General features: G+C 39.8%; 1 protein-coding gene across 6 annotated transcripts in view; it reads right to left on the bottom strand.

Moving 5' to 3' along the window:
• The window catches only part of DIAPH3 (diaphanous related formin 3), a 562,435-nt gene that overhangs the window by 424,229 nt on the left and 123,049 nt on the right, over positions 1-15,157 (bottom strand). For all 6 annotated transcript variants that reach the window (XR_009739822.1, XM_061434429.1, XM_061434430.1 and 3 more), the window contains one exon: positions 5,274-5,404. Coding sequence is in view for 5 of the 6 variants with exons in the window: in XM_061434429.1 (XP_061290413.1) it covers positions 5,274-5,404 (131 nt within the window). In the remaining variant the exon portion in view is untranslated. The remainder of the gene's footprint in view (positions 1-5,273; positions 5,405-15,157) is intronic.

Genomic DNA, 15,157 nt, shown 5'->3' with positions numbered 1-15,157 from the left:
TGCACTCAATGCCAGCAAACTAGGAAAATTCAGCAATGGCCACAGGACTGGGAAAGGTCAGTTTTCATTCCAATCCCAAAGAAAGGCAATGCCAGAGAATGCTCAAACTACTGCACAATTGCACTCATCTCACACTCGTAAAGTAATGTTCAAAGTTCTCCAAGCCAGGCTTCAACAATGTGAACCATGAACTTCCAGAAGTTCAAGCTGGATTTAGAAAAGGCAGACGAATCAAAGATGAAATTGCCAGCATCCACTGGATCATCAAAAAAGCAACAGAGTTCCAGAAAAACATCTACTTCTGCTTTACTGACTATGCCAACGCCTTTGACTGTGTGGATCACAACATACTGTGGAAAATTCTTCAAGAGATGGGACTACCAGACCACCTGATCTGTCTCCTCAGAAATGTGCATGCAGGTCAAGAACCAACAGTTAGAACTGGACTGGTTCTAACAGACTGGAACAGGCTGGTTCCAAATCCGGAAAGGAGTATTGTCAAGGCTGTATATTGTCACCCTGCTTATTTAATTTATATGCAGAGTACATCATGAGAAAAACTGGGCTGGATGAAGCACAAGCTGGAATTAAGATTGCTGGGAGAAAAATGTCAATAACCTCAGATATGCCGATGATACCACCCTTATGGCATAAAGTGAAGAACTAGAGAGCCTCTTGGTGAAAGTGAAAGAGGAGAGTGAAAAAGTTGGCTTAAAGCTCAACATTCAGAAAACTAAGGTCAAGGCATCTGGTCCCAACACTTCATGGCAAATAGATGGGGAAACACTAGAAACAGTGACAGACTTTATTTGGGGAGGCTCCAAAATCAATGCAGATGCTGGCTACAGCCATGAAATAAAAGATGCTTGCTCTTTGGAAGAAAACTTATGACCAACCTAGACAGCATATTAAAAAGCAGAGACATTACTTTGCCAACAAAGGTCCATCTAATTAAAGCTATGGTTTTTTCCAGCAGTTATGTATGGATGTGAGAGTTGGACTATAAAGAAAGCTGAGCACCAAAGAATTGATGCTTTTGAACTGTGGTGTTGGGAAGACCTGGTCTGAAGGAGATCCAACCAATCCATCCTAAAGGAGATCAGTCCTGCGTGTTCATTGGAAGGACTGAAACTCCAATACTTTGGCCACCTGACTCGAAGAACTGAGTCATTGGAAAAGGCCCTGAAGGTGGGAAAGATTGAAGGTGGGAGAAGGGGACGACCGAGGATGAGACGATTGGATGGCATCACCGACTCAATGGACATGGGTTTGGGTAGACTCTGGGAGTTGGCAATGAACAGGGAGGCCTGGTGTGCTGTGGTCCACAGGGTCACAAAGAGTCAGACACGATAGAGCAACTGAACTGAACTGATAGCATTTAAAATATAAGAAAAAGGTATGAAAAATGCTTGTTATGAAATGTGAGTAGCTGTACACAACAGCTATAAATACATAAAAACTGAGAGGAAAATGAAAGTCTTCAAAGAAAACACAGAAGATGATGCCATTTAAGTACTTAATTTTAGATCATTTTAGATCAAAAGATCTAAAAACCAAGAAGAATATCAGGGACACATACATGATTATCTACAATGCAAAGAAAGAAATGATAAATCCAAAATTCAAGTGATCTGAATTGAGGAGGGGGGCATGGAAGCTTCAAAGTCATAGGCAACATTCTGCAGGTTAGCCTCATCAGTAGCCTCATCAGTGAAAAGTGGGTATTTGTGTCACTGTAGCCTTTCTAATGTTAAACATTTTATACAAATAATTTTTATAATAAGTCAAGCTATCAGTAACTTCAAATTTGGGTCTTGACTTCTTTTCTTCAGATCAGGCTGACAAGAAGGAATATAGCGATCTCATCACTCACCACAAGCTCTTCCATCTCTGTTCTCACACATGCGGCGCATGGCACAAAACATTCAGCAATTCCAAAAGTAAGTTCTCCTACCAGTTTTGTGTTTTCAAGCCCAGAAATGCAGAAAACCTACATTCCAAACATACTGATTAAATGGAATAATGACACACACAGACTGCTTACCTGCTTTTCAGTAAACATGTGCTTACTCACTCAGTCATCTGACTCTTTGCAACCCCATGGACTGCAGCCCGCCAGGCTCCTCTGTCCATGGGATTCTCCAGGCAAGAACACTGGAGTGGGTTGCCATGCCCTCCTCCAGGGGATCTTCCCAACTCAGGGATCAAACCAGGTCTCCCTCATTGCTGGCAGATTCTTTACCAGCTGAGCGACCAACTTACATCTTATGAAAAAATTTCCTAAAGTGATTTTCTCAAAGTTTCAGTTATTAACTTAATCAAACCTAGTTCCAAAATCTTGTTACAAATCTTCTAACCAAATGGTATCTTGTAAAATAGTAACAGTAAACTTCAAAATGTACACATTAACTGTGAATAAAAGAAACTAATGCCTAAAAGTCACAAAACACAAAGATCCAAGAAGACTGCTGTTCCTGAGACAGAAGTCTTTTTCTTGACAGCCACGTCAAACTGGGCAAATGAAGATGCATTCTATAATTTGCTACTTGCAAAGATGAGTACGGACTAAAATGCACATCAATCATAATGATACTAGTATCTACTTTTTACATCTTTACATCCATATATTTGAAAGTGTAAAGATAGTTGTTGACTCATCTTTTAGTGGACATCAACTAAAACGTTACAAAGGAACTGTCTTTAAGCTCAAAATTGTCCTTAAGAATGTTGAATAATCAATAAAACTTCAAACAGAAGAACTATGTGATCTTCAAATCAACTCTTCATAAAACAAAGCAAATAATTTGGTATTTTAAACACTAGTTTACACTTAATTCCCTATCCAGATAGTCAAAGGATAACATATTTCATAATCACTAGGCAAAGTTTCAGAGGTTGATGAATGGCTCTAAAATATTGCATATCAGGGATGGGGCGCCAGGGTGGGGCGGGGGGTTTGCTCCTAATTTTTCCTTGATTTTTGATTTAAATAAATCTTGATCCAAAACCATTATTAATCAGTTCACTTGCTTACTTTACTTTTCAACTGTATTCACAGACATTAAAAAATTTAACTCTGATTTTCTCAGTAATACTACAGATCTAATAATAATCTCAAAAACTTACAAAAAGTTAGAATTCCTTCTCTCTTGAAATTTAATCACATAATGTATTAAAAAGAAAATATGAAAAATTGATTTTATCAGCTAACTGCATCATAACTGCAAAGTCCAAAGATTTGATCAGAGACACAGATTCACATTTCACATGTTCAGCTCAGTTTCTCCTCTCATTGGAGCACTGGGCACAGAAACGTTCCTGAGTACCTCAGTTTCCTTCTACATGAAGCACCATGATTTCAGAAACATTTCCCTAATAATATGGTTTTCTATTCTTTCCAGTCAAAAATACTATTTCATAGGAAACAAATACTTGTGACTTCCTGATAATATATTCTAGAACTGGCCAGTCTCAAGGAAATAATTCCACAAACTTTTATTTTTGAAACAAGATTCAAATGAAACATACAGCATCATCTCCCAGTGCCTTTAGGTAGAATCACAGGAAATACTAAATCCATTGTAATATGCTTGAATTCACACAGACAGTCCTCTCACAGCTTTTTTCTCTAACATGTTCAAATACTCAAAATAAGAAGATGAGGTAATGGCAGAGTCTACTTCTAATTACATTGAAATTCTGTGATTATCTCCAGTGTCAGGTGGCTGGAGATAAACTGAAAATGAGTATAGCTCCTCAGTTGACCCCAACAATATCCTTTTCCTACATTTAAACTCTACAGGAACAGGGCCTGGACCTACTCTGCTGTTTATTCAAGCCACACATCTAAGATGGTACTTAGAAAACAGCAGGTGCTCATCAACATTTTTTAAATGAAAACATTTAACAGTACAGATTAAACTGGAAACCAGAACTCTTCATATATGACTACACCTGTCAAATAAATATTAAGACATGAAGTCCCTGGTCTCACGCCCACCATTAATTTACACCCTAGCTGCTGCTGCTGCTGCTAAGTCGCTTCAGTCATGTCCGACCCTGTGTGACCCCATAGAGGGCAGCCCCCCAGGCTCCTCTGTCCACAGGATTCCCCAGGCAAGAGTACTGGAGTGGGTTGCCATTTCCTTCTCCTTATACCCTAGAGAATAGACTAAAATGGTAAAATATGGAAAAATAAAGATAAAGTTGAAATAATAGAGATTCTTTGCTCACTCTTCATACTCCTTAGTTAAACCTCACTCTCATGTCTCTCAGCAGGTAGGGTCTTTTTATTTTAAAAATTATACTGTCAAGGATTTTTATCTTACTGTAGCCAAAATTAAGAAATATCCAGAATATCAGAATATCAAAAAAATTATTTTACATATCATTAACCTCCAAATATAGTTTGTCATTCTGGCCCTCTGGCCCTTTATCTACATTTTATACACACATACACATATATATGCATATAGAGAGAAGACTAGAATATATTTATATATATATATATATATATATATATATATTTACATAGAAATAAGCATTCATTTATTATACAAATAAGAAATCAAAACTAACCTACCTTCAACTCTTACAGCTTGGAAATTCTATGACTGCTCATTTTATAACAACCCCTATTTAAAATTTTTCAAGACTATGCTGGGCTAAAAAGTCTAAAAATTGGTTTATCAAGGAACCTACTGTAGTATGGCTAGATACAGGGCACCTAGTGAAATCTGGATTTCTGAAAATAACAAATAATTTCTTAGTGTAAGTACGTCTAAAATCCAGATTTTGCCAGGCATCCTATATATTTATTTGCTAAACTTCACAACACTAACCTATGGGCTCCTATAAAGATACCCCTTCCAATAAAAGAAAAAAAAACAGTTATTGGCATTTCTTGCTATGTCAAACAGGAATGAGCCAGTATATACACAATGCCAAAATTCAGAGTGAAACTCAACCACATTAAATCAATAGTTTCTGATCATGATTAATTCTCTTTTGAAAAATAGCTTAAGTTTTTTAAAATTCTAAGGGAAAAAAGGCATGATTTTTTTAAAGCTATATATTACTCAGTAATAAACACAATAAGTATATTGAGACTATATTTCCACACGCATATAAATATTATGTATTCAATTGTTGCCTTGAGAAATTGTTGAGATAGACCAGCTATTTATTCACAGGCACCATGAAGTATAAAAGTGACAAATCATAGCATCTGTTTAATTCAGTAACATGCCCTCATGTTCAGATAGACAAATTACCTCACAGGATTACTTGTCAAAGACACGCGGAGGGACTCCAGGTACGTGAAGAGTCTCTCATCCGCAGACCCCATCTTCAGTTCATAGATGAATTCCTGAGGTGAGATCTGTCGATTACTCTTAAGACTTCCCTGAAAAATAAGTTAAAAAAAACTGAATTCATGCTGTGTGAAGATTATTAAAATAGTTACAACTGCATTAATCGCACCTTTCACATTAACAGCAATATTTCAAGAGAATGATTTCCTTACTTCTGCCCATAAATCTATAAATTCATAATCCATGGTATCCATGAAACATAGCAACATATCATCAACAGGTTTTCAAATTATAAAATAATGGCCTTGTCAAATCCAGACTATCACAGAAAACAAAGGAAATATCCAAAAATATACCAATGTGTTTTAGGAACATGCAAAATAAAACCAAACCTCAATATAAGAATAACTCCATTAAAATAAATATTCTAAGCAATACAGAAAAAGTTGTAAATCATTAAGCACCTAGTTCAAGGCATTACAGACACAGAGATTATCAATACCTAAGTCTGGAAGGAGAAACCCAAGCAAAAAAAAAAAAACAGTACTTTTCAGTGCAGTCTAATTCTTCTAGCGCTAATTCACATCTAACTCTGCAACCCCATGGACTCCTCCCACCAGTCTCCTCTGTCCATGGAAATCTCCAGGCAAGAACACTGGACTGAGTAGCCATTCCCTTCTCCAGGGGATTCTTCCTGACCCAGGAGTCAAACCTGGATCTCCTGCACTGCAGGCAGATTCTTTACCATCTGAGCCACAAGGGAAGCTCCTAATTTCTCTAACATGACACCAAAGGCTCAAAGGAAGAAGAGCCAACTTGGCAGAGAGAACAGGGAAGAAGCAAAGGGAAAAGTAAAGAAGAGTTAAGAAGGCAAAAACTTAGTCAAGAATACCTTTCAGACAAAAATATAACACATGAGCACACCCCCAAAAAATATACGAAAGCACATACAATTGAAAATGAGAGGCCAGGTTGTAGAGCAGTAGAGCACGACTCCACAAACAGCTCATCACATCAGAAGCAGTATGAAACTCAGATGAGAAGAGCTGGTGTTCACTCATTATTCAACACACGTTAATTCCCTAGTAAGTGCCAGTCAATGTCCTAAGTGCTGAAAAAAGACCAGTGAACAAGAGACAAAAATCGCTACCTGCACAGAACTTTACTCTCCACAGGGAAGGGTAAGGAAAGACAGACAGTAACTGAAAAGTAATTATAATACATCCAAATGTAGATAGTGTTAAGTGCTACAGAGGAAAAAAAAAGTAATAGGAGGAATAAGCAGCATAGGAAGTGGGGTGAATTTCAAACAGGGTGGTCAAAGAAGTCTCCCAGAGAAGACTCTTAAGGACTCAAACTTGAATGTTAGAATCAAAGTCTGAAGGATGTGAGAGCTTGAACCTTGTAGAAGTCTGGAAAGAGATCTGTGATGGAGAGGACTGTAGGCCTTATAGGCCACCAAAGAACTTGGACTTCCACTCTGAGATCCGAAGCATCAGAAGCAGAAAGACCTGTTGAACAGGTGTACGTGTATGGTCCAGATGGACCACATGAGAATGTCCATCTAACAGATGGACGTCTAAACATGAGGATGTCCAACCAACAATAAACTTCAGAATTCTATTTAAATTACAGATTATAAATCCAAGGGGAAGGAAAGGTTCTGTACATGTCCAAAGTAGATTCGTTGGGATGGTAGGAAATTAGATGTATTTTTCCCATTTCTTTTTCATTTTTTTGCTACACTGTTGCACAAGGAAACATTCCCATAAAGCAAAACAAATTAGCCCTGGTAAACAGGTGATTTTCATTGTCAGCAAGTCCTAATTTACTAAAGAAAATTTCAGGGCAAAATCTCAAAGAACAAATGATAAAATAAAAATGAAATGGTGAGAAAACTGAAAATATCAGATTTTTAAATTAGTGACTATGCTATCTCTCATTAAAAAGAGAATATATTCAACTTGTACCAGTATATCATTTATCCATCTCTTTGCTTTAAATTATGAATCTGCTTCTTATTCAACACAGAAAATTTGGAAAACAGAAAAACAAAGAAAAAGTGTCTAAAAATAACTATTAGTTTGATATTTCTATGTCTTAAGTATTTTTTCTCCTACATTATATATAATATATAAACTTTCATGCTTATAAAAATATATGATATTTTATCAGTGAGTAATATTTAAAGAACATAGTCCAGTATTAACACTTAATTCCCAAAGAAAATTATTTTCTTTCTGCCTACAGACTGTTATTAACACGCTGTGCTGTGTGCTGTGCTTAGCTGCTCAGTTGCATCCTACTCTTTGTGACCCCACGGACTGTCATCTGCCAGGCTCCTCTGTCCATGGGGATTCTCCAGGCAAGAATACTGGAGTGGACTGCCATGCCTTTTTCCATGATTAACATACTACCACTTATCTAATTTACACCATTATTAATGAGCATTTAGTTTGATTGTATCGTAAATTTTTTCAAGGTTCTGATGTAGGCTGCCAGGCCAATAATTTTATCCAAATATATATCAACAGAGGTTAAACTAGATAATCTTTTGTAGTCCTTTCTGAATTTATTATTGAAAAGAATTACAACTTTGGTAGAATCAAAATAAACCAAGACTGAATAGATGAATGGTTTCCTTCAACAATACTTAGGTAAACTCCAGTATTTAAAGAAAATACTTCTAAAATATAAGAATAACAGCAATAAGTGCATTTGGATTAAAAGTGATATAAAGGTATTTTTTAAAATAAGTAAAAAGCCACCTGCCCACCTCTTAATCCTATCTCACAAAGACAGCCACTTTTAAGTCCCTGAACAGTTTCTTCTGAGAGCTACTTAATATATGTAAATTATGTGCTTATTCTGATATATTTAAACTTGTAACCTTTCAATATTACCTTGGACTTCTGTTATAAAATATATAAAATATAAAGACTTAAAAATATAAAGACTTATAAAAACATTAGAATTTCTACTCTCCCTCCCTCTGGCTGGAGAAAGCAATGGCACCCCACTCCAGTACTCTTGCCTGGAAAATCCCATGGACAGAGGAGCCTGGTAGGCTGCAGTCCATGGGGTCACAAAGAGTCAGACACGACTGAGCGACTTCACTTTCACTTTTCACTTTCATGCCCTGGAGAAGGAAATGGCAACCCACTCCAGTGTTCTTGCCTGGAGAATCCCAGGGACAGGGGAGCCTGGTGGGCTGCCATCTATGGGGTCGCACAGAGTCGGACGCGACTGAAGCGACTTAGCAGCAGCTCCCTCTGGCTACAGTTATAAGTAAATTAAATTGAACCAAATGATGCCAATCCATGAAATGAGAGCTAGCTGAATTCACATTCTATGGGATCCTCACAACAAAGTTCCTAGAGAGATGAGCACAGGCATCCAAAAACCTTAACAATGCTTTAATTTGCTTTAGGGACACAGAATAGGGCACTCGATGAACAGAATGTCTCCATTCATAAAGTCTTCCAACTACTATAATTTCCTGTTAGCCAAATCAACATGTTGGCTGCCCCTAAAACTGGGAATATGAGAAGCAATGTCGGCTCCCATCATTCTATTCAGGAACATAGCAAGGTCAATAATAACAACAGCACACACACAGATTAGAAAGGAAGAGTAGACCTGTCTATAAGCAAACAAGATGATTATCTACAGGAATTTACCAAAGTCATAGAACAAAACTCAACATAGAAAAATAATTCTTATTTCTAAATACTATCAGCAATTGGAAAACAAAACTTTTAAACAAACCATTTCTAATAACATCAAAAAATACAAAATCATTAAGAAAAATTTTAACAGAAGAAGAGAACTATCTATACATTAAAAACTATAACACTGTGGAGACAAGATGACCTAAATAAATGAAAATGTTATACCATGTTCATGGATCAGATGACTCAATCTCCAGAAATCCATTAAGAAAAACAGCTTTTGAAAAATAATCTACAAAGTCAATATAATAACCATCAACATCCCAGCAAGCTTTTTTGAAGAAATTGAGAAGCAGTTTCTAAAATTAATATGGACATGCAGGGAACCTACAACAGAGTAATTTTGAAAAAAATAAAGTTGGGGACATTTCATCTGATTTCAAGATTTACTGAAATGCTACAGTAATCAAAGTAGAATTAACAGAACGAAGTATAGAAATATACTTGAATCTATGTAATGAATGATTCTCACAAAGATCTCAATGCAATTCAATCGGGTATTAACAATCTTTTCAATAATTGGTGCTGGAATAACCGAACATCCATATGAAAGAATGTAAGCCTAAAAAAGCTAAAATTAAAAAATATCTAGAAGAAAACATAGTGAAAACCTTCACTATCCTGGGGAAAGCAAAGATTCCTTAGCATACAAAAGGCACTAACTATAAAATTGGATTTCATCAAAATGTAAATCTTCCACTTCTCAAAAGACTCTTTTATTAAGACAGTTTCATTAAAAGGAAATGTAAGCCACAGATTGAGAAAACACTGCAATACATGGCAAGAACTATGCAGAGTCTAATATTCTACTCTATATACGAGCTAAATTAGCCTGTTACTGCTTCATGAGTACTGAGAGAAAACTTAAGACTTCTGAGTTAGTGACAAAAGGACTCTATCACACATGTTGGTTCCCCAACCCAAACAAAGTCCCAAACAGATGATGCAGAGATCGCTGATGATGGATGTCTACACATGCAAGGGATCGTATTCAATATCACAAGAGAAGAACCCTGAGCTTAGGGTAATCACCACTTCTACAGTGAACAGTAACAAGCCCATTAATTATCCACAGAGATATAACTTCATCTCTAAGGTTGTAAAAGTGAAAGTTGCTCAGGCCGACTCTTTGAGACCCAGTGGATTATACAGTCCATGGAATTCTCCAGGCCAGAACACTGAAGTGGGTAGACTTTCCCTTCTCCAGGGTATCCTCCCAACCCAGAGATCAAACCCAGGTCTCCCACATTGCAGGCAGATTCTTTACCAGATGAGCCACAAGGGAAATCCTCTCTAAGGTGATCTCTAAGGTTGATTCACTGTAAACACAATCCTGAAAAATGATCTGGATAAACAATCCTCAGGCCTTGCACTGCTGGCATAACCAGAAAGAATATACAGGAATATCTAGGGTCCACAGGAGACTTCATCTCCTAATATAAATATATCTCATAAAAGATTTCTATTCAGACCATTTAATAAACTCCTACAACTCAACAGTAATAAGAAAAGCAGTCCAATTAAAAACATGAATAAAAGACTTCACAAGAGACGATATATGAATGGGCAATAAGCACAAGAAATAGTATTCAGGATCATTTGTAATCGGAATTGCAAAACAAAACAAGAAGCAAAATAATCCTACACCCCTCCTAGAATGGTGAGGGTGTGAAGCACCTGGAATGCTTCCACACAACTAGTGGGGACGTGAAATGGCACCAGCACTTTACAAAACATTTAGAGATTTCTTTTAAAGTTAAATACATACTGACTCAGCAAGTAGACCGTGAGGTATTAAGCAGGAGAGGAAAAAATTCCCTGTGACATTCAGAACAGCTTTATTCACAAAAGCCAAAGACTGGGAACAATGCAAATACTCATCAGCAAGGTGTTGTATAGCCATACAGTGGAGTGTGTGCAAGCATGCTCAGTATCGGACTCTGCGACCCCACGGACTGTATCCCACCCGGGTCCTCTGTGCATGGGATTCTCCAGGCAAAAATACTGGAGTGGGTTGCTATGCCCTCCTCCAGGGAATCTTCTTGACCCCGGGATTGAACCCGCATCGCCTGCGTCTCCTGCACTGAGGCAGATTTTCTGTGGGTACAGAGCCACCTGGGAAGCCCATACACTGGAATACTATGAAACAGTAAAAAAAAAAGTTCACTACATAATGCAACAAGATAGATGAACACAAAAACGATGCTGAGTTAAAGAAGTCAAACAAACAAACAAACAAATAGAACACAGTGTATGTTTCCCTTTATAGGAAAGACCAAGAGCAACCTGTCAGTGTTTCCTCTGGGGCCACGGTGACTGAAGACAAGAAAGCAGAGCTGTTCACTATCACCAGTGCGCCTGGGTAGAGAACGAGGGGTTACAGACAGCGTCTGAAACGGAGCAGTACACAGGCTTTTCCAACAGACGCTGGGCAAAAGAGAATAAACTTACTGGCAAAAGAGAATTCTCTATTTGAACCACATCCAGTCTGTCCAGTCTGAACCCTCCGCTTCCGCACTGTCGTAAGGCACTCCCTGCCTCAGCGTGCTCACCTCGACACCACACTGCGCGCCTGCACGGGCTCCCCCGGCATCAGTCGCACCTCGCGGAAACTACCGTACCAGGACCCGGCTTCTCTAAGCCACGCAAACTGAGTCCTTGCCCTTATCTATGGATTTCTTTTTCAAAACACTCACCACTCTGCACTAAACTACCTTTCAGTTCAGTTCAGTTCAGTCACTCAGTTGTGTCCGACTCTTTGCGACCCCATGAATCACAGCACACCAGGCCTCCCTGTCCATCACCATCTCCCGGAGTTCACTCAAACTCACGTCCATCATGTCGATGATGCCATCCAGCCATCTCATCCTCTGTCGTCCACTTTTCCTCCTGCCCCCAGTCAATCCCTCCCAGCATCAGAGTCTTTTCCAATGAGTCAACTCTTCGCATGAGGTGGACAAAGTACTGGGGTTTCCAGCTTTAGCATCATTCCTTCCAAAGAACACCCAGGGCTGATCTCCTTCAGAATGGACTGGCTGGATCTCCTTGCAGTCCAAGGAACTCTCAAGAGTCTTCTCCAACACCACAGTTCAAAAGCATCAATTTTTCGGAGCTCAGCTTTCTTCACAGTCCAACTCTCACATCCATATATGACCACTGGGAAAACCATAGCCTTGACTAGACGGACTTTAGGGGCTTCCAACTGCCCCCAGGCACTGAGGCACCGCACACCAGCCAGCAGGAGACGACCCTGAGCTCCCCAGGGTGGGTGCGTCCTACGCCAGCCAAGCCCAGCAGGTCACCCTCTGCTGCCACGCCAATCAGCACACTGCACGCAGCACACCACCAGGTGCCACAGGGTTTTAGTGGGTGTCACTCCTGCCTTTCTCTGCACAAGCCTTCCTGGACCAGAAGATGCCCCAGGCAAAAAAAAGAACCAGCGGCCTTGGCGTGGGAAGAGGGGAGACTGAATTCCTTAAGATTTGCCAATTCTGTGACCTTGGGTACGTCATCTATTTTCTTAGACTATTCCCTCCTTTCTTTAAAAAACACTGTAGAGACTTCTAGACAGGGGGTTGCAAAGATGAAGAGCCAAGTGGAGTGTGTTACAGGCGAGAGAAAGCCGCCTGAGAGCTATGATTTCCGTTTTTCGAGCGTGAGTGCAGACTGTGGCCCTCTACAAAGCTCACTCAGAAGCCCTGGAGAACCCAGAGCAGAATCTGGTCGTCCTGACTCTGCCACACTGCAACTCCACTCTGGCCGAGCTGTGAGCTCAGTGACGCAGAATGGCATCTATCTGCGTAGAAGCTCTCATGAGATTTCAGAGGAGAACATGCCTGAGGTTGGAAATCTATCTCAGAATGCCACTGTATCAGATCAGAATAAAGGTTTTCCCAAACCTGTTTTACCAAGAAGGAAACAGCAGCCCACTGCAGTATTCCTGCCTGGAGAATCGCATGGACAGAGGAGCCTGGTGGGCTGCAGTCCAGGGGGCTGCAAAGACTCAGACACAACTGCAACTAGGATGCGCATACAAGCCCATTCGCCCTAATTCTGTGGAACATCCGCTCTCCCTTTTGCAGATCCCATCCCTGCCCTCTGCTCTGCTCTGTCCTGTCCCTGCACGACACAGCTTCCCAGGCTTCCAGAGCATCTGCCTTCAGGTGTGGGTTTGGCCAACGGGAGTCAAAGGCAGGAGACTGGAGGTAGAAGGGAGGGAAAAGCTGGGTGCTTTCTCTTTCCCTATCCTGTGTGAGCTCTGGCACGTCTCCAGAAGCACACAGGCTCCCCTGCAGCCCCAGCTCCTATAGGATATGCTGCACGGTTCCAGCTCCCACAGGATGCTGCTTCCCCAGGCTCCATTAACGTCACCTCCTCCATCTGTCCCTCCAGATTAGGAGTGTGGGCAGCTCCTTGTTTCTGCTAACCTCTAGGTTGTCTCATTGTCCTCTCTTGGGTTTCCCAGTCCTTTCATCACCTCTGTCACAGTGTCACCAAAACCCAGCATTAAATTCTGTGCTTTACATACTTGGAGAGGTTCTTCTTTGCCTGGCTGGACCCCAAGTGATGCACTAGTATTATATATAATACACCAGTATTACACCAGGCAGTTTGTAGACATTATTTCTTACACCTCAGAAGTCTTAGGTGATAGGCTGCATTGTTTCCATTTTCAGGAGCAGGAAGTTGAGCCTTAAGTCTAAGGTAATACAGCATGGATCCTATTTCATCAAATCTAGCATGAGCACTTTCCCCTATATTTTAATATCTTTGAAGCAGAGGTGCTTTTTTTTTCTAATAGACATCAATGTGAAGTTTTAGGACTATCAAGAAAGTATAAGATGGCCCTTCTGATACTCAGATAGTGATGATACTAGCAGAACATAAACCATTGCTGGTTTTTTTTAAAAAAAAACAGGAGAAGAAACAGACCCAAAATGGAGTCTCTGCCCCCAGGACAGCAAACCAAGACTTGATTGCAGTTTCAATCTTTCCAGGGATGTGACCTATAAACAGGCAAATCTGAAATTTCCTGATAAGCACTAGTGAGGCTAGTGCTTCTAGTGAGGCTAGAAGACAGAAGACCCGCTTCTGTCCCCTTTCCCCTGAAAAGAAGAGATGACTGGGACTGAAAAAGTTCTTTCTTTTGCTGAAAACTTCCCTACACACCACTCCTTCCTTCTGTAAACACCTTCCATTTTGTACAGTTCCTCGGAGTGCTTTTCTATTTATTAGATGGGATGCTGAATTAATGAATAAAGCCAAATAAATCTTTTTAAAAACTAACTTTAACTACTATTTATTACTTAAACGATATATTGAGTACCTACTATGTACCAGACATTGTTTGCATCATGTGGATACAGTGGTGAAATAAAAGTCAACAGTGACTCCCAGATACTAGGCATGAGCCAACTGTAGTGCTAACTACCTAGATGGGGAAGACAGAAGAAAAAGAATGAGTAGTAGGGGAAACAGCTATTTAAGAATCATAGGTCTGAGCAAATGACATTTTTTTCTTTCTAAGAAAATAAAACCTAGGGACTCCCTTGGTAGTCCAGTGGTTAAGAGTCTACCTTGCAACTCAGGGGACGCGGATTCAATCCCTGGTCAGAGAACTAAGATTCCACATGCCACAGAGCAACGAAGCCTGTATGCCGCAACTAGAGAAACCTAGTGGTGCAACAAAAATCCAAAGTGCCACAGCTGAGATTCAATGCAGCCAAATAACTAAATAAATATTTTTTTTAAAAGAAGAAGAAAAGAAAATCTGAGAAGAGAGCAAAATGAAGAAAGGAAAGGAGCACAGGCATTCTGGGAGAAGGGTCCTTCAAGCAAACAGAAGAGCAAATTAAAGCACTAAGGCAGGAGGGAACTTGGCATATCTAAAGGACAGCAAGGAAACTCATCTGAATCCCAGTCAGGGTGGCAAAGACTTATAGATGACAGGGACAGATAAAACAGGCACGGGATTGACAAACCACAGCCCACAGCCAAATGTTTTCATATGATTTCAACGAAGAATGGTTTTCACGTTTCTAAAAGCTTGCAATACAGAAGAGGAAGAGGAAGATAAGACAGAAGAAGAGCAGCAGCAGAAGCCACTGGAGACCA

This window comes from Bos javanicus, chromosome 12 (genome assembly GCF_032452875.1).
Source record: "Bos javanicus breed banteng chromosome 12, ARS-OSU_banteng_1.0, whole genome shotgun sequence".
Taxonomy (NCBI): domain Eukaryota; kingdom Metazoa; phylum Chordata; class Mammalia; order Artiodactyla; family Bovidae; genus Bos; species Bos javanicus.
This window is presented reverse-complemented; position numbering and strand designations above follow the sequence as displayed.